We start from the raw sequence: 19,978 nt of genomic DNA, 5'->3' as shown, positions 1-19,978 counted from the left end.
AAAAAAAGTCTACGTAACATCCTGTTCGACCTCCAACGCGCCTGGAACAGAAATAGTAGTAATATAGCCCCTTTACATACACCTGCAACCCACAACATTTAAACCTTCTGCTTAATATCGGAAGCGTTTATTCACTCATTGTCGTGTTCCTCAATTAGTTTATGTGGCACTTACAGGCTGCACTATTTCGGGAGGGGAGGCTGTGCCTCTGCAATAATATATGTTAAAGTAATATCATGTAAAAACAAAAAAAAACGATGTCAAGGCTTCCCGGTAGAGGACATTAAATGCAGTTAGATGACCATTATTATCCCGTTCACCTGGTTTTTATCTTGCGGGTGATAAGTGTAAATTATAGCACACATGTACATGTTTATTTGGCAGCTCTGTTAGTGTGTAAAACTTCACCTCTAAGTGTGCAATCGTTGCCCTCTCGTGGCAAAAATTCACAAATAACTTGTGCTGCAAGCTTTTAAGAAACCTTTCCAGTGAGTACATATTACCTAGTTAGAGGACCCTCAATCACCTCTATTGTCTGTTAGTAGCATCCTACTTTCATGCGGAAATACATTTCACCAGCCATGTTATGAGGTTCACTTTGCCACTAAAGGGTTGGATCCCCTTTTGCCTTTAGAACTGCCTTAAGTCTTTGTGATAGAGGTGGGCTGATCGATCCAAATATTGGTAGCATTGATACCACTGCTGGTATTGGTACTGGATTGATACTAGCGCAGTAGGATTGATACTTTCTTTGTTAAGTTCAGTATGTAACCCACTGACTTGTGTAAAAAAAATATATATATAAGTTATTTTTTGGAAATGAAAAAATATGCGTCAAACATACACTGTGAAAAATGACTGAACCTTTTTGTGTGGACAGTCACATCTACTTTATTTATAGCCTGTCTTTATAGGTTAAAAGTATTGGTATTGCTATCTATTGCAATACTGGCCCTGTGTTTACTCGTTATTGGATTGATACCAAATTTTGCAGTACTGCACACTACTACTACTACTTTGTGACACAGATTCAGCAAGGTGCTGGAAACATTTCTCAGAGATTTTTAACCATATTTATATGACAACATCCCACAAATGCAGCATATTTTTCTGTTACAGAGCCACGATGCAAATCTTCCACCCACAACATCCCACATCAAAGGTGCCCTATTGGATTGAGAGCTGGTGACTGTGGAGGCCATTTGACTACAGTGAACGTGCAGTCATGTTCAAGAAACTAATTTGAAATTATCTTAGTTTTGTGATATGACACATCATCCTGTTGGAAGAACCTATCCTAAGGTAGTCATAAAGGGTTGGTCAAGGTCAGCAGCAATACACTGTGGTACAACTTGAATGCTGCTTAATTGGTACTAAGGGGCTCAAAGTGTGCCAAGAAAATTTCCCTTACACCATTACATCACCACTACATGCTGAACCATTAAAACAAGACAGGATGGATCCATGCTTTCGTTCTCTGTAAACCCTAGAGATGTTTGTGTCTAAAAATCCCAGTAGATCAGTAGTTTCTGGAGAACAGAGACCAGTCTGCCTGGCAACAACAACTACACTCAGTTCTCTTAAATCATCTTTACTTCCCATTCTGATGTGTGGTTTAAACTTATCAGATCATCTTGACCATGATTATATGCCTGAACACATCAAGCGGCTGCCACATACCGGTAACTAATAAGTAGTTGAACACCTGTACCTAACAAAGCGGCCAATGAATGTGTGTTGTTAAGAGGCAGACTACCACATCACTGGCCTCTGTGATCACACTAATGCTTCTCATTAGGTTAAGTTAAACTGTTATGGGCTATATATATACTCATCTCATAGCTTCAAGTAGTTTTTAATTGGACACTATAAGAAATATACAATAAGCAAAAGGAACCGTTTCTCATTTAATATAATAATAGTAATGGATTGCATTTATATAGCACTTTTCTAGACACTCAAAGTGCTTTACAATTTCAATATGAGAATATGTATTCAATATAGACACCATTGTACATGAGATCAACAAAGTGAACAGAAACGAAAAATGTTCTTAAATGTTTATGTAAAGGTTTATGAAACGATTCTGCAAGAAAATAATTTTTTTTTTTTAAAACCAACCTCTTTTGATGGTATTTATTTTGTAATTCTGAAATCCAGAAAGGGATTACAAATGCAAAATTTATGAACTGGGGAAATTGCACAATACATTTTTAAGCAATAGCTTGCAAAAAAAAAAAAAGCCAGATGTAGCAAATATGATACAAATTAAAACTAAAACCTGCAAATTTATATTTATTTATTTATGTTTTCAACTTCAGAAATAAGCAGCTTAAATAAGCAATTGAACATTTAAACATTTAAAAGAATTTTCTTGGCAATTATGGTTCAGGCTTTAAATGCTTAATCTGAGAAGACTGATTCTGTGAGCCCTCTTAAACAGATGCACACTACAGGGTCTTCATGTAATTTCTACCCTGTATGTTCTGATGTTACTGTCATCAACTTTAGAACACACAGAAAGTTGTGGCAAATGGGGGCAAATTTAAAACCCCAACAATAAGCTTGTCCAGACTACATTTAACTCCAATGAAACAAAAAACACAACTAAAAATTAAAGTGACAGTAAACGACTGTCAAATTCAAGTTTCAGTGAAATTAAGAGAAAAAACAAGCATCAACTTTAACAATGCCATTTGATTTTTTTTCCCCAAAAGATAACCAACTTTGATATATGTGAAATCTATCTACAGCACTATTTTAGTATTTAGTTGTTACTCGGTTGTATTTAGATGTGCAAAGACAAGTTTTCACTAGACATGACGCAAACACTACATTTTCTGCGGAACTATGGGAACTGGTTATTTGAAATGCAAATGGTCAGAGTCAGGAGTCTTCTTGCATTGAAATACAGACAGTACCATGAGAAATAGTTCATTTGGCAACATATTGTATAAATAATGTATTTATTCTACCAATCATTTTCGCAATCATTCATTTAAAAAATGGAATTTAAAATAATCTTGCTTCAGTGCAGCTGTGTTTCAACGCCATTTAGTCTGAAAGCATGATGATTTGTGGTCACTTCTCTGGTTCCATTAGTGGCATGAAGGGTAACAGTCACAAAGTTCTTTTCCTCCTTGTACAGTAGCTGCTGGCTACTGTCAGTAGACATTCATTGCACTGTGCTACTATAATAATAAATAAGTTCAGCATATACATTGCAAAATCATCTTCATCGACATATTTTCATGAAATCCCACATATAAGATGATAATCCAAGCTTCCTCTAAAACCTCAGTAACCTTATATTCTAAGCAATGAAAAAGAATTTGAAAAATCTATTTATATGTACATAGTAGTATAAATATAGCAGGTAATCCATACTGCCCTGACACAGGACACAGTGTGAGTGACCATAGCCTCCAGAGCTGAACCTCAGCCAATAACAAAATAGTAAATTCCTCTGTCTGTTTAGAGCGAAGTCTGCTCATCATGGTGTATTCACAAATGCTCTGTTCCCTTATGCCTGGCTTCCCACGTCCCACGTCATCGCAGTAAAATCCATGTCGGTGAGCGTGACCGTGTACGGGGGATCCACTTGCTCAGGCTCTATGTGCTCCTCTGCTCTCACTGTGCTGTTCAGGTTATTTTGCCTCCAGGAATTTAGTGGTCGGATTGATTTCTGGAAACGCTGTCAAAACAAAGAGAGAGAGAAAGCCAGAGATAATCACACACCCACTTGAGACTGCTACTGTGACGGTAGTGTACGTTAATGAGTGGTGATACTGACTTCTTTCAGTGTTCCAGTTTCTTTGCTGATGGCGACAATAGCCCAGATGAGGATCTGTAAACAGCAGGTGGCCCCCATGCACACACCTAAGGCTTTACCCCACAGTGGATACACATAGTCGCCGTAGCGGAGTGACGTTCTGTACATCTCAATGAAGATGTAGGTCAGGATGAACTATGGCAACAGGAAAAGCACGGAGTGAGCAGAGGATCATTTCATCTCAACACAAAAAGAAGCAGAGAGGGGGGCCGGCACAGAAAAACTGCAGATCGTATTCCGGTTTCTCCTCTTCAATTATTTACCTGCCCCAAAGATGTCAACACACTGGGCAACTCACGCTTTCAAATGAGTGACGTCATTTTAGTTCCTTTGTTAGTTTCTCAGTCAAACCCTTCAGTCATTTAATAGGATACCATGAACTCTCTTTTGCTCTTTTACTAAAGGTTCACTGGTACACTTGAATGTAGATGCTAATAGATTTACCCGCTGGATGCAAAGTTCTTGCTTAAGAAGAAGCAGCATAAATAACAAAGGGGGAAGTGTTTTTTACTTATTCATTCCATAATAGCTGTGCCAGATAAACAATAATGGAAACATAATAAGATAATTTAGATTTAAAAAAAAAAAAAAAAAGGTAAAACATTTAAGATAAGGCATTTTTATAGCTTCTGGATTTGAAGTCAGCCACCTTAAAAAACATGTAATTAAAAAGAATATCAAAACTTGTCTATTAGGTCGTGCATATCAAGGGTTATTTTCTGTGGCTACAATTTACAGACTTTCTCTAAATGCCTCATGAAAGACACATTCACTTTATGCACAGAGATTCCCACTTAAAGACAGAGAGGAGTCACAAACCACACCTCATGGGCTCAAAAACTAATGTACTCCAAGTGTTGGTCCCTAGACTGGGTAAATGGAAAGGTGGGGTCAGGAAGGCTGTGTGCCATAAAATCTGTGCCAAATCAAACATATGGATCCTGCGGTGAACGGGAGACAGAAAGCTGTACTACAGCTGTGAAAGCTAACAGAAAACAACAACCTCAACACTGCATTTACTCAAACATCTCGCAATAGTCCTGCAAAGTCTGTCTAAAGTCTGCTAAATCTTTTGGTTAAAGGGATGCAAAGAAAAAGCAAAAAACAGCCAGGCACACTGAGACCTGCATGCAAAGATTCTTTGATTTATTAGAGAGACATTTTCACAAGCATTTGTTAGAGGTTACCAGTGCTGTTGTTGTCTACTAACAACCAATATCAATATCAGCTCAACTGTCAACTCACCAGTAGAAGAAACGGAGTGCAGAAAACCCAGCATGCTTTGAAGTAAATCAGCACTTTGCCACACCAGGGAGGGCAGTGGCGGATCATATCCAAAATGTCTTGACAAAACTGGTTGACGCCTTGAAGAAAAAAAAAAAATTAAAAATTAAAAATGCATTCAAATATAAGGAAAGATCATTAAAAAAAAATGCTCATCATTGGACCAAGAAACCAGAATGTAAAAAAATATGTTCAATGTTCTATTCGAAAAATAAAATGGAGGAAAACAAACAAACAAACTTGCCATACAGCAAGTCGGTCACTGAAATTATCAAAAGAGGAGTGGCATGGTTAAAGGAGTTTATTGTGAATATGAGGGGTGTGAGATGAGATACCATAGAAGAAGGAGATGCCAATGCACATGAAGAGGGTGATGATGATGAGGCCGAAACTAGTGCTGAAGGAGTCAATGAGAGTGAACCAGTAAATTCCTCCCTATGTGGACAGACAGCATGGGAAATATGACTCTTTCTGATCATATGAAACATGCAGACACGTCAGACTCCTCATTAAAAACAAACAAACAAACAAAAAAACTCACATCAGTGATTAACAGGAGGCCCATCAGGTAGAAGGAAAAACACAAAGCACCCAAGAATAAGGACTTTTGCAGTGGGTTTCCACGGAGGTGAGGAAACTCATCCAGCACGGCAGTAGTGATGCCCTCCATGTTTCCAAACTGTCAAGAATGTGTAAAACGTTAATAGGTAGTTTCCATATGTTAGACCTATATTTATGCTGCTATCTTTCTTTGTATAGAATGCAGCCTTACCAGGGTATCAACTCCTAGCATAAAGAGCATGAGGAAGAACATAATTGACCAGAACACCGAGCCTGGCAGCAGTGCAAGGGCTTCTGGGTAAGCAACAAAGGCTAACCCAGGACCTGAAGGTAAACAGAAAAAAATTGCATTTCAGAAAGCGTGATACAAGTAATTACTTGTTGATATCTGTGTTATAGAAGCCAAATAGGTAAAGTAACTACCAGTATCTGCCACTTGTGCCACAGGAACGCCCTTCCTGTGCGCCATGTGACCCAGGATTGAGAATATAGCAAATCCAGCAAAGAAGCTGGTGCAACAGTTTCCTGTGGTGATAACTATAGTGTCCCTGAAAACAAACAAACAAACACAAAAATCAAACCATGATTACCAGAGCCATGAAAAAAAAAACGAGTAAACAAATGACAAACAATAGAACAGAGCCTAAACTCACCGGATGACATTGTTGTCAAACTTATTGTAAGAGGCCATTGAGAGCAGCCCCCCGACGCCAATACCTAATGAGTAGAAGATCTGTGAGGCTGCGTCATTCCACACCTGCAAGATGTCCCACACAAATATCTGCAGTTATTTTTAAAGCAGGATCAATACACTGTGTTCACTAACTACCACTGTCCCATCAAATGTACCTGTGCGTTAGCCAAGCGGCTCCAGTCTGGTGTGAGATAGAAGGCGACGCCGTCGAGAGAGCCCTCCAGCGTGGCCCCTCTGATGATCAAAACAATGAGCACAAAGTATGGGAAGGTCGCCGTCACATAAACCACCTGAAAGCAAAGACAGCAAAGACACACTTGAAGCCAGCAAGATATAAGAGCAGAGGCCGCGCATGAGTTTGTGTATCGGTGCTGGCAATAAGAACGTTGTGTTGCATCACCTTGCCAGAACTGCGGATGCCCTTGAGCATGCACAGGAAGATGATGATCCACGCTGCCAGCAGACACAGGGCCAGGGGCCACCGCACAGGGCCTGGATCGTGAAGGCCCTCACTGTGTACTACACCCAGGACTTGCTTACTACAAGATAAAATAGAACAAATATGACTACACATATTACGCATCTGTTTTTTCCCACTTATCCAATTCAGAGTTGTGGGGGTGGAGCCTATCCCAGCTATCAGAAAGAGCCAGGATACACCCTGGAGTGACTGTTAGTCTGTCACAGGGCTAACAGAGAGAGACAGACGTTTGCACTTATGGGTAATTTAGAATCACCAATTAGGCTAACTGCAGGAGGAAGGTGAGGGGAACATGCAGACTCTACACAGAAAAGCTCCAGGCTGGACTTAAACATTTTTGCTGTGAGGCAACTATGCAAACAAGCACCTATTACACATTAACTACATAAACAAGGCACAGCTGTTGGTCTGGATTTCTATGATGACATTGTCCTGGATGCTAAAACATTCCATATGTCCAATAAGGAAGTAAGAGAAGTCAAATAGACTCTTTTTTTCCTACTACAAGGCCTGTAATATTCAGATTCCTTTTATTTTTTCAATTCACTTAAATAAAATTGAATTACTTGAATTTGACTAAAGGCGTAATACGATGGCACAGTGGTTAGCACGGTTGCTTCACAGCAAGACGGACCTGGGACTGAATTCACCATCTGGCCAGGGCCTTTCTGTGTGGAGTTGCATGGTCTCTCCATGTTGGCGTGAGCTCTCTCAAGCTACTCCAGCTTTCTGCCACAGTCTAAAGACATGCAGTTAGTGCGGTTAGGTTAATTGGGGATTAAATTGCCCACAGGTGAATATGAATGGTTGTCTGTCCGTCTGTGTTGACCCTGTGACAGACTGGCAACCTGTCCAGGCTGCACCTCATCTCTCACTCTTTGACAGCTCAGATAAGCTCTGGCCCCCTGCATGCAGTAAAGTGTAATACAATACTGACTGCATTACCAGCGATAAGGCTATACACCTTAAAATGAAAGAAAGCTTTTGTGATATTATACATTTTGACTAAAAGGATAAAACATGAACACAGTGCTTTTTGTAATGATGATGTACAAAGCCTCTGGGATTCGCTCACTGTGTCCCACAGACTGCTGTGGTTATCTGTGCAGAGAGCTGCTCTGTACTGAAACTCTTATGTATTATGTATTAACACTGTGTTGCTGTGAAGTACTTGGTCCTACAGCTAAAAACAGTTTACTGGGATCAAGTGCCGAGTCATTGTGAGCAAGTACTTCAGCAAGGTTTATAATTACCTAAATAATTGTATGAGAAATTTAAAATGAGTAGACTTGCATGAGAACAGTTCTTGTCACTTTGTTTTGATGCAATTTGATTAGTTAAAGCTCCTGCTGCCATTTCAGATTTGCTCAAAGCCTCTTATATGTTTTTTTCTCACACTATTGTTAAGACACGATTACCTAATCCCCATCAAATGTGTCACCTAGGTGTGGCTTAGAGACATACCAGTGCCTTTGCATTACTGTCATATTGATGCAGCCATGGTATAAAAGTTTAAAAAAAAAACTTTGCAAAGTAAACCCTTGCTCTGCATTACTTTTTTCTTTTAGTAAAACATGTCATATAATGTACAACTTTAAAAACAACACTGATTTATTCATTTATGTAAAAGGACCATCCACTTACTTCCAGAAAATTTCTGTCGGGGTGAGGACTTTACCAGTGGCGTCATTGGCAGTGATGTTACCGCTGCAGATACCTGCATTGGCGAGGGCCTCACAGGACCAGGGCAGGGGGCTCTGGAATGAGCTGCCCAGGTAGTAAAATGTCCACGCTATGATAACGTTATAGTAGAGACACACCAGTGTGGACACACACAGCATCCCAATCCCAATCCCTGTGTAGAAAACACAAAAGCAAATGTTCTACTGTATAAGGAACACTGTATGTAAGACATTTGTTTCAGAAAGTGGTGCTTAAACTGGCAAAAAGAAATAATACTGACATTTAACAATCACTGCAGAGTTTATCACCCTTGATCGCAATATTGCTGACAGCCAGTGTTATTCTTGCTAGCATAAAAACGTTTACTTCCTTTTTCCTTTTATGAGGAACTCCATCCCACCTTTATCTTAAATAAGCCTGCTGGTATGACCACTCCCTAGCACAAGTTGTACGTAAGACATTTCCTACAGGGTTAAAATTAGTTCTTGAGAAGCCAGGAATTTTAAGGTAAGCCATAAGTAGTGAGGCAGCAAATTGTTTTGAGTCACCGAGCAGCTATTTGCATGAACTATAATGTCTGGTCTGACTGGTGACGCTGGCATTTTGACGTCAAACAGAGTCTGCCCACACAAATCCTTCAAATTCAAACAGAAATGCTGCGTGACTGTGGTCAAATATTTTGTTCTAACTAACTGGAATAAAGTACCCCCCATATGAAATCACCATGCAGACACCATGCTAAAGTTTCCAAAGTCTTTCCACCGATTTGCTTGTGCTTTCTGTAGGAGGTCATTACCTTTGAGCAGAGGGCAGCATTTCCACACAGTGATCGGGCCAGCTGCTCCATACTGGCCTAAACTCAGCTCCATGAGGAAGAGCGGAACGCCCGTAACAAAGAGCATGATGAAATAGGGGATGAGAAAGACACCTGTGAAGATTAGAAACAAGCCGCTTTAATGAAGGCGGGGAGACGAATGAATAAAAACGACTCGGTTTGTGGATGCAGGCAGCCTGTAGTGGCAGGCTAACTTATAAAAATGTAATATAGACATATTCTATCTGACTTTACTGTCAGACAAGCTGCAACATGTATGCTTTTCAAAAAGAGATGTGTATTACTTAAGGCTGGGATCAAAAAGTAAAACCCATTTCTGGCGTGTAATCGAGGAAAAACACTGTCCCTACTCAGAGGATTAGTGAATGCTTTGTGATGTAGTTCCCACTCTCAGTCTTTCCAGAAGCTGTCATAGTGTGCTCTGGAAAGAGTGTGCCAAATAAATCAGCACGATGAGAAGCACACACACCCAAGGGCAGGGCAAAGAGTGCCTCATGCACAAATGAGTGTTACAAACAGTTATTAACAGATACACACACCACAAGCATTTGACTATGACCACTCACCTCCCCCATTGCGGTAACAAAGGTAGGGGAACCTCCACACGTTCCCTAGTCCCACACAGTATCCAATGCAGGAGAGCAGGAACTCATACTTTCCACCCCACTGCTCCCTCTGGACAATCGGTGCTGGAGTAGGCAGTTGGCATTCAGACTGTGGCTGTGGTGTAGGTGTACTTGGCGGGTTGAACCCATTTTGTGTGACTGTATGTCCATTCATATGTACTTTATTCTAAAAAAACAAAAACAAAACAAACAAAAAAAACCAACAACTAAACATCAAATTACATTGTTAGGATGTTGAAATGAGAGGGGAAATACATGGTAACTCTGATGTAAATACATATCAGGAACTGACTGCGACTGTTCTGTTTGCTTTTGTCTCACAAGGTTTATTTGCAGTTTGTGGATTACACAGTTGAGTATAAAAACCAAGAACAGGCACACATACTTAGCGTGTGGTTTAACTTTTCTATCTCCTTAAAACCGGCCATTAATCTATTGCTTCCTGTTCCTCTTCCTTCCTGCGCAACATCTACCTCTAAACAAAGGAGGAACTGCTTTGTGATGTCCGCACACACAGGGAGGAAGTCTGATGAAGATAACAACAGGGCTTCTGCTTTAAGCATTGTTACTGCATTGTTAGATAGTTCACGTTTCCTCCCCATTTTTAAACACATTGAACGCCAATGTATTATTGCATAAAAACAAACTACATGAACATGAGGATGATTTGCTTCTGTAAAGGAAGTTGCTGAGTTGAGTTCTCACGCTGTTATCTGGATATTACCATTGTCATTTATCATCATTATGTGGACGTATCTATAGCTACTGAGGATGTACAAGGCCTGTTAAAGGTTTAGCTAGTATTATGGTATGTTTTTTGTTCTTTTTACATAAGGGGAGTATGCCTTAATAAGTGTTAAACTTCCATCTACTCTTTTTTGTACTTAAAAACATTTATTGACACCATCAAGCAGTTTTATGTATTTTTTTTTTTAATTTTGTACTTGTATTTTATTTTATTTTTTAATTAAACTACATTTCAGCTTTTGAGCCAATAATGTAGCATGTCTGAGATATTTTGTATGACTGGCTTTTACACACTTCATCAAACAGATATGACGTGGAAAATCTGACGCACATTGTAAAATCTATTGGTCAAAAAACAAAACAAAACTTCTTTAAGGATACAGTTATGCTTTTGATTACTATTCTTCCACGATTAACTAATCAATAAAATCTAGATATAAGTTGTCTCATTGAGATTTAAAGAGTGGGGGCTTAGAATAACAAGGAGCAGCAGTCATTTTCAATTATAACCTAAAATACCCTCACAGTCACAGTGAAGAAGTTGCATCTTCCTAGACACTTAATATACCACAGCCACACCTCAGAGGAAAACGAATCGTTTTATTTCCCGTTTCTACACATTTGCTGCACTATTAAACCGGTCTTTCTAGCTGAGTACTCATTGTGCATGTGTGATGTACACAGCGGGGAAAAGTTAAGGTAAACACAACTGCTGAACAACTGAACCGAGGCAAGGGCTTTATCTGCTGCAGACGAAGAGGAAAAACGTGAGAGCAATGCAGGCGGACAGGTTGGACCGCCTCATCTGAACACGGCATCTTTAACAATAACCGGCAGATAACTGAAAGCGCCCGTAGGTGACATTGAACTGCTCGTAACGGGCTTTTGGGGTCACATCAGGAGGCTGGCGTGTGTCTTACACCTGCACAGAGTCGTGTATGATGCGGTGAAAGCCAGAATAACAAAGTTGCATTGCTCCTACCTGCTCTGCGGTTGCGCCGCTGGCTCCAGCCAGGTTCCCGGAGGCGGCTTTGCCGGTTGTGTCCTGCATTTTCCCCCACTCTCCCTGCCGACAGAGGTGGCCCTTCGCTGTCCGGTTTGTCACTCGTCACTCCGCATTTCACAGGGGAAAGCGGTCGTTTTAGGACTCCATGATGTGGTGGCTGAAGTTGAAAAAGAAGCGCTGTAGCTCAGACACAACAACAGAGTGACGAGCAGGAAACAAACCGGTGGGCGGTGAGGTGACGAGGAGCCAGGAGGCAGGGCGCAGGTGCAGCTTTATCCAGGAGGAAGACACCTCCTACTCCTTCTCCCGTACCTTTGGGCGGGAACTGGAAGAGTATCGATAGCTATGCTATTGTTTCGGTGCTTTGTTTTACATGTCCTTTACATTAATTTGAGTTTTCTGCAGTGTACGCCCTGAGCCTGCATGTCTGACAGATACCATCAAAGGCTGACCTCACCTCTCTGTGCACCTGCAGCCCACCAACAGAGAAAAACCCTACTTTGAAGTCACGAATCAACATAAGGCTCTCCTAAATAGTATTAGCTGCACACAAACATGATTCTGGTGCTTAAATACATCGGTTAAAACATTTATTATTCTTTAGCGTGGCACAAAAAAAGTTTATTTTGTCCAATTTTTAGAAATATCTCTTTCTTGCTAAGAGTAACAGCATACAAAAGCCTCCCACTACATACAGTTAAGTGAGAGATGCTAACACAAGGTTACTTTACATCTGCTAAGTTTTTATTTATCTGTATGTAATTTTCTGCAATAAGAGGTTTTTTTTTTAACAAGCTACCAGGTTCTTTTGCTCAGTTAATCCAACAACCAGGGCACATATTAATACCCCTAACTCTTATTTAAATTACTGATTAGAAACCATATGTGTGTTTTGTTTATAATCTAATAGATTTTCAGAGTTGTCATGTCTGTGTGATAATGAGCTGCCATCAGGAGTAAGGCTATTTTTATTACCAGCACAGGCTAATGAACCCAAAGAACCAGACCAACACCAGGAGTTGGTTTCAAGAGGTTGATATGATACTTAGTGTGGGGTATGGGGGGTCTATGTGACTATGGTTTAGGACACTTATCAACAAAAATGCTTTGTAAAATTGCAGTGATGGAAATACTCTTAGCTCTACTGCACAAGTTAGCAAAAAATGAATGAAAATGGGCTCCTATCAAAAAAATGATATGGTCTATATATAACAGTGTAACAGTAGTTTCCCTATCCACACTGCCCAACTAAAGCTCACCCTGAAAAAGATGAAACATCAAAGATCATCCATTCCAATAACATAAAAAGCAGGCTTTCTCTATATACAGTATAATTATGTATATAACTGCTGTAATTTGATGAATCATTGTTTCTTGCAGATTTTCAGTATTTCATAGTCATATATAAACTGTTTTAGAAACTACAAGGACAATAGATTTAGCCTGATAATTACTGTGCTTCTCAGATATGAACATTTTCACCCTCAAAAACACAGCTGTACGTCTCTTTTAGGGCTGTTCAATGGGGTGGTTCACTGAAATTAGTGAAAAAAAGACAATGTCACTACATGTATGGTGTATGTATGTACCCTATGTCCTCCTTAAAGGATGTGCCAAATTGAATGAAACTTTGCAGACACAACAACTTATAATGTTCATTTCATCATGTTATGTTCTTCATTTGCATTTGTTTTACATCTCACGTTCAAAGTACATCGTCAACGTGTAACTTAATAGTCTCCAAAATGCTGATTTAATACTGCCTGAAGAACATAAGAAAGCAACACATGCCTGGTAGTATGTTTAAAATTCTTTGGTTCTTTTCCACTCACACCCATTTTACTTTGTTGTACAGATATACACCTAAATTATTTAGCTACTTAAAAATTAAAGTAGTATAAATACAAAATCCAGCGTATTTAATTAAAATTATCATCAAGGTAAATAATGACATCTGGACTATTTCTTTAGATACAAGTGATAAACTGCAATTTAAAGTAGGGTCAAGGCGACTTAATCCAGTTAGCCTTGACCCTGCTTAATCCCAGATCTTGTCTTTGGTTGGATTTTGATTGGATCTTGCCTCTAACCCAACCAGAGCACAAAAAAGTTCACATTAAATGTAGCAGATTTGCCGAAGTGAACCTGCCGGTCCTTGCCAGCTATCAGTGACGTCATAGGTTGGCAGGAGTAAACTTCTTTACTGGCTTGCTGCCCAAACCGAGTGTAAAACTGTAAAAGTCGAATCAACAAGTTGTAATCACGGGCGTAACATGCTGGAACTATTTCTCAACAAACAAGCTTATGTGCCCCACCTGTACTGTTCACATAGCCTACTCATGTCACACCTAATCACACCGAACAATGATAAGAGAATTTGACACCCCCCCCCCTTTTGTATGTGATTTACTGTCTACTGAAGATACTAAAAAAAATACATTTGGATGGCCTCAATATGATTTTCCACTTTAATCAGGTTTATAAATATTTGTGTATTGCAGTTTTCTTTTCTTTTCTTATTTAAATACTAGCATCGTTAGTTAAATTTATTATAGGGCAGATGTTGTGGAGCTACTAAATTTGCATTATTGCTCCTTCACAGAAAAAAAGTTAGACTTTGGTTTATGTTCCTTAGCCTCCTGCAAACATACTGCATGAAAAAATGTGCACATGTAAGTGAGAGTTATTGATCTTCACATGGTTTCATATGGTTGTAAGGGAAGCCAAAAACCCTACTATTAATCTGTCTGCACAAAAGAGAGCATCTGACCACCCTTTTTAGCACAACTTCCTCTACTGTGACTCAGATACATTTGATCAGCTGTTAACTGCAAACATTCAGCAGTGGCAACAGCGCAGTATATGATCTACAGCTGTAACGACCACACAGAGGGGACATCTTTCAGGTACCAGTTAATACCCTGTCATGGCCTGTGAAATAGTATTGCGCTCATCTGAGAAATCACAGAAATAGTTACAGCATCTTTTTACCCGCACATGTAAGTCTTGATGGTGTGATCCTGAGTGCCAACTCGTGGATTCTAATCCACATAAGCTCGTGATGCTTTCCTAAATCCATCCAATCTGTTGCGTGTCTATACTTAACAGCTCCACTCAATAAATCTGGGTCAGCAGAAGGTAAAGTCAAGCTACAGTTGCTGTATGTGGAGAGCAAATTAACTGCTATTTTTTTTTTTTTTTAAAAGAGTTGTGTTTAAACCAACATTTAACCTGGTGTTGTGAGAGCCCGGCTTGGAAGCTACCCTCATTATGAAGGAGTAAGATTTAAGTGGACGAGAGCTCAAAGACGCGAGGAGATTTGAAGATTTCACCCAGAAAATGGAACTCCAGGACCAAACGATGAGCGATTGGAGCCAATACTATTTACCACCTGCTAGTCTGAACCACCACTTTCTCTTTAGTGATTTGAAAAGCAGCTGTATGTGGCCACAGGGTAAATCAGATGCATACTGCAACATCTGGGCCAATACTGAACCAACAAGAGTGAAGAGCTGTAGCAGTGGGTCTTTTGCTATGGATGCTAGAATAAGACTGGACAGTTTGAAATCTGGGTGCAATCCACCCTTGCCTTACTGTGCCACCAGCAGGATGTTGCACAATTATAGCTGTGAAAAACACTCTTGGGACAGTGAAGAGTTGCAGGAAGAAGAGACTGCTTTGGACCTGGTGGAAATCCTTGACATAGCGGATGAAGAGCAGGATGAGGAGAGCTGGTGGGTGTCATCAGGTGTGATATTCTCTGACAGTGCAGCTTGTGATGTAGAAGTATTTCATTTTATCTAGCCTGTTTCTAGTCTGAGTTATGACAGAGACATGAACCTGAATTTGCGCACTTCTAAAGAGACGTTAAAGACTTTGAGGTGGCTCTTTTTCAGGACAGTTCAATCTGAGCACTCTTCAGTATTAAAAGCTCTTCTGAACAGATCTCCTCTTTTCATAGTCGTAACGTCTTTTTCCTCACAGGCTGTACGAGTCTCCAAGGAAGCATTCGTTTGTAGAGAAAAAGGAATCTGCTTTTAAATGGTGTCGACATGTCCTTGATAATCCCAGCCCTGAGATGGAAGCTGCATGCCGTGTACTGATAAAAATGCTGGATCAAGGCAAGCGAGCGCCACAGACTCACCCACTCATTATCTTACAAATATCCTTGATATAATGGCATTCAGCTTTTTCTCTCCCACTTTTTGTATTGTCAGGATCAAGACGTGAGCTCCACAAACGTCCTGCAGTTCCCTATCATGCTGCCAGTGTCCCTGTGGGCTCCTCTGTGAATAAAACCTCTGCCAGCGCAGCAGCCAATACACCTGACAGTTCAGGTAATATCTTTTTTAAAAAGTCATATTCTGAACTTCAACCATGAAACCTGAGTCATTATCTTACATTCTTTTCTACACACACAGATGACCTTTACACTCCAGCGCAGCTACACACGATGTCGTTTTTTTATGAGCTTTGGATAAAGTTAGCTTTAATTTATGTCAGTTGTGTTAGTTCGTTAACTAACTATCTGTTTCATGTGCAGCCTAGTGTTGTGTTAGTGTCAGGTCATGCACAAAAAAGCGCAAACACAACCTAGTAACCCATCAACTAGTCTGCCGACTTACCTTCTTGGGACAACTGTGGATTTTTTTTTCTGTCCTGGTCATCAGTGAAGGTAGATTTTAAAACAAAAATAAAGCCATTAAACAAAAGAGCTTGTCATCAAATGATAAATGTGCAGTTAGCTGCAGATTGTTCAAAAGATTGCATTTTGTTGAAATGTGATCCCTCGTTTGGTCTCCACGGGGACTGTTGACTTGCCTGTAGCCTTACCTACTCAACTGTGATTGGTCAGTAGGGCTCGGACTACGAATGGACTACAAACAGAAAGTGGGAAGCTTCCAGATATTCACATGCAGATGTGTGTTTATGTGTAATCTGGAGGATTAAGACACAAAGACATAAATCAAATAGACAGCCTGCATATATAATTTGTGGTTTGTTTGTATTGTATATTGGGTCTATACTTTGGTATTGCTCTGTAAAACTTTATGGTCATTTTCTATCTATTCCTCATCTCATTTTGGTTGTTTGGGTATCTTTTGGGGGTGTGGTTATTATAATTGAGATAAGACACAACTTCCTCAAGTGTGACTCGGGTATTTTTGTCGAGCTGCAAACATTCAGCAGTATATGCAATATATGACGTACAGTAATTACAGCCACATTGTTACTTCCTGATTTTCTGAGGATTTTGTGCACACAGAAAAGTAGAAACAACAACAACAACAAAAAAGGTATTCCTCCTAAATACAGAGAGACTGAACTGCATGTCTTGAGTTTCTGAATTTATTAATCACAGGTCACAGTGAGCCAAGCATCTCCCTCGATGTTGTAACAAAGAGCTACAGGCTACAAGATGTCCACATTATGGCTCAACTGCAGGAAGCCAGTGAGTATAGAAAAAAAATATTTGTAGTGATATAGCATGCTACTTAAAGGTTTGATTGAGAGTCGATAACTTGTCCATATTTTTCAGGTTTGAGGCAGGACTTTGTCTCCATGCCTTCCACTGCTTCACAGAGGAGAAACCCTGAGCCTCCAGTGAAGCTTCCACCCTCTTTTAACACCACAGATGAAAACACTGGTTACTCAACTCTAGGAAATAAATCCGAAACTTCGTCTTCCATATCAGCAGTTAAGGAGTGCTGCCAGAGTCCCAGACCATCCATACTTCATCAACAAGTCACCCAATTCAAGCTGCTTAAACGTGCCCAGAACCAAGGTACACAAAGTCAGCCATGTTTATACTGTCAGTGTAAGTGATTGCTTTTCTTGTGCTATGAAAGGATTACAGTGAGATTTACTCACTGTAGACGACTGATAGGATCTTCTTTCTTTTTATTTCTTTGTGACATGGTCTCAACAGTTTTTGAAGCTGAGAGCTTTCTGTTCATCAGACAGCTTTTCATAGGTTGACAGTGAGGCACAAATAACATATAAAATAAATAACAAGGAGTAAAAGACAAGACAGCACTCCTATTTTTGTTTTTCTCTTATGGTACATGTCGTGCATTTTCCATATTTCATTTGAGAAATTTTTTTTGTAAAATACCTCCAAAACATCAGCAGATGCCAGAGGTTATACTACCTCAGTGTGAGCTCAGTGTGTTTTTTGCAGCAGCAGGATCACCAGGCAGGACGAGGTCGCCCCTGCGTACCAGCCTCCGCTCCCTCCAGGCTGTTAGGAACAGCCGAAGTTTAGACATCGATGACTGCCAATCTGCTGACCAAACAGCTTACCTTCCATCAGGTTTAGATCAGTTATTTGTTTTTGTTTCTTAACCAGAAAACATGTGCAAAATATGAAACTCTGCATCTTTATGACTACATGTGAGCCATTTTCTTATTTTTTAATTCATTCGTTCCCAGATCTGTCATCTGCCAGGGGAGAGGGCTTAAGTTGCTGGTTGCCATCATTTTCCCCAGCTTCACTGAACTCTGGCAGCTTGTTGCAGTCGATGAAAAGCTCATCAGTCCAGACAGCGGCCGTGAAGAAGATGAACAGGTCTCACTCTCTCAGCCCCTGCCGGATCCCTCAGTCTGCTAAAGGATGCTTGTCTGTCCACAGACGCGTTTTTACCTCACCTGAGAGGTTAACCACTGTAGCTTGGGGCAGAAATTTGCCTGTTCAGAGATAAAAGATTTACCCGATGCAATGTAATTATTTACTTCTGTGGTTGATAAGCCTCTGCAATCTCATGAATACATTTAGATTGTGAAGGAATTTGGGCCTGTATTAGAATCCTTTGTGGTATGCTGCTCAGGGCAAAAATATGCTGTTTCACTTACATGTGCAAGGATCTGGTTCATCTTTCTCAGTAAGAGATTCTTGGTAAGAGGCAGGCCGTCACAACCACAGTGCTCTAAATCATGTGGATTATTGTAGAAATTAAGTGTTAAAGTCACAGGAATGTAGAAAAGTAAGGCGCACTGAATGCTGATAAATTCACCCATATGAGACATCTTAGAAATACTGAAAGTAGAGCCAGTAGGATGTATTATCAGTGGCTTTGCAAGCATGCTACAGCTCATGTGCACAAACTACCTTCCATACGTAGATTACAAATATGAATATAGATATCAGTGTGGTCGATGAGCTGAATGAGCAGCTCTCTGCAGAGCTGTTGCAACAGGAAGTGTGCTGTTTGTCATCGTCAAGTACAAAACACTAAATGTATCCTTTACGTAGTAGTTGGAGTTGTTAAACAGTCTGATATCACAACAAAGCGAAAGACACTGCGTTTCCAAGAAACAGAGATGTGGGTTGGTGCAGCTTCTTCCTAGAAGCTTTTCATTGTTGTTGTGCACTTTGCATGTACTTATCTTTGAGTTATTACTTATTTGAAGGGGAAGGTGTATTTCTCCATTTTATGTTCCTACATGTCACCTCAGGCCCAGTGGTCTTTACATTGACCTTTTTTTTTTTTTATTAATGTCTCATTTTCAATTAAAATAGGAGACAAAAGCCACTGTGCAGCTGCTCATCATGGTAATATAGTAAATAAATGACAGTGGGTTATAGTGACTGAGATAATGCACAGTGAAACCTGACATTCAGTGTGTGCAGGAGTACCCTCTGCTGTTCACTGTGTTCGACCTTGTTCATGAATTCATTTAACAGCAGCTCCAGTGTGTCCATAAATTGCAGGCACTAAAAGAACACTGCATAGTTGAGAAAAATGAAAATTATTTGATCAGCTTGTGCTTGTTTTATTTATAACTGTTTTTTGTTGGTGTGTCAAAATATCTATAAAAATTTTCCAACTGTAACCACAGTCATTAAAGTCCTGTCATATTCCACCTCAACGATTACTTTCCATCACTTTTATGTTTGATAATAAATGACTAGAGGGATTGGACAAATATTAACACGAGTTAAATATTAACACATCAAAAAAGGGAAGTTGAACTGCATGGATCTGAATCCCTCTCAATCACTTCTTACTGGAATTATGTTCATTCAATAAGGAAAACTGAGAAAGAAGAGCTGCAGCTTATTTTGTATTAGGAAAAAAAAAGAAGAGAAAATTGTTTGTCTTCAGTTTTTTTTTCCCTTTATTGTGAATTTGGGATATTGTGGAAGCTCGTACCCACCACCTGAAAGAAACCCCAAACACTTTTTGCTTGGTAAAATTTTTTGGTTGACCTCAAAATGCAGGATTATTA

General features: G+C 39.8%; 2 protein-coding genes across 3 annotated transcripts; one reads left to right on the top strand and one right to left on the bottom strand.

Annotated features, from left to right (window-relative positions):
* Window positions 1-2,383: 2,383 nt before the first annotated feature.
* Window positions 2,384-12,032, bottom strand: slc6a7 (solute carrier family 6 member 7). The gene is made up of 14 exons (XM_003456811.5): window positions 11,726-12,032; window positions 9,937-10,162; window positions 9,332-9,463; window positions 8,497-8,707; window positions 6,772-6,910; window positions 6,527-6,661; window positions 6,331-6,434; window positions 6,101-6,225; window positions 5,889-6,001; window positions 5,658-5,795; window positions 5,452-5,551; window positions 5,078-5,196; window positions 3,794-3,967; window positions 2,384-3,694 (listed from the first exon to the last, which is right to left on the bottom strand). The coding sequence occupies exons 1-14, from the start codon at window positions 11,792-11,794 to the stop codon at window positions 3,524-3,526; spliced, it is 1,956 nt and encodes a 651-aa protein (XP_003456859.1). The 5' UTR covers window positions 11,795-12,032; the 3' UTR covers window positions 2,384-3,523.
* Window positions 12,033-14,138: 2,106 nt separating this feature from the next.
* LOC102076152 (SLAIN motif-containing protein-like) lies at window positions 14,139-19,695 on the top strand. Of its 2 annotated transcripts, none has more exons than XM_005472019.4 (7): window positions 14,139-15,483; window positions 15,734-15,870; window positions 15,967-16,086; window positions 17,112-17,201; window positions 17,289-17,534; window positions 17,934-18,062; window positions 18,182-19,695. In XM_005472019.4, exons 1-7 carry the CDS (start codon window positions 15,089-15,091, stop codon window positions 18,448-18,450), a joined length of 1,386 nt encoding a protein of 461 aa, XP_005472076.1. In that variant the 5' UTR covers window positions 14,139-15,088; the 3' UTR covers window positions 18,451-19,695. The 2 variants fall into 2 exon arrangements, with proteins under 2 accessions (XP_005472076.1, XP_005472075.1); XM_005472018.4 differs by having other exon boundaries at window positions 14,140-15,483; window positions 17,931-18,062.
* The last annotated feature ends 283 nt before the right edge of the window (window positions 19,696-19,978 follow it).

This window comes from Oreochromis niloticus, linkage group LG10, assembly GCF_001858045.2.
Source record: "Oreochromis niloticus isolate F11D_XX linkage group LG10, O_niloticus_UMD_NMBU, whole genome shotgun sequence".
NCBI classification, from domain to species: domain Eukaryota; kingdom Metazoa; phylum Chordata; class Actinopteri; order Cichliformes; family Cichlidae; genus Oreochromis; species Oreochromis niloticus.
This window is presented reverse-complemented; position numbering and strand designations above follow the sequence as displayed.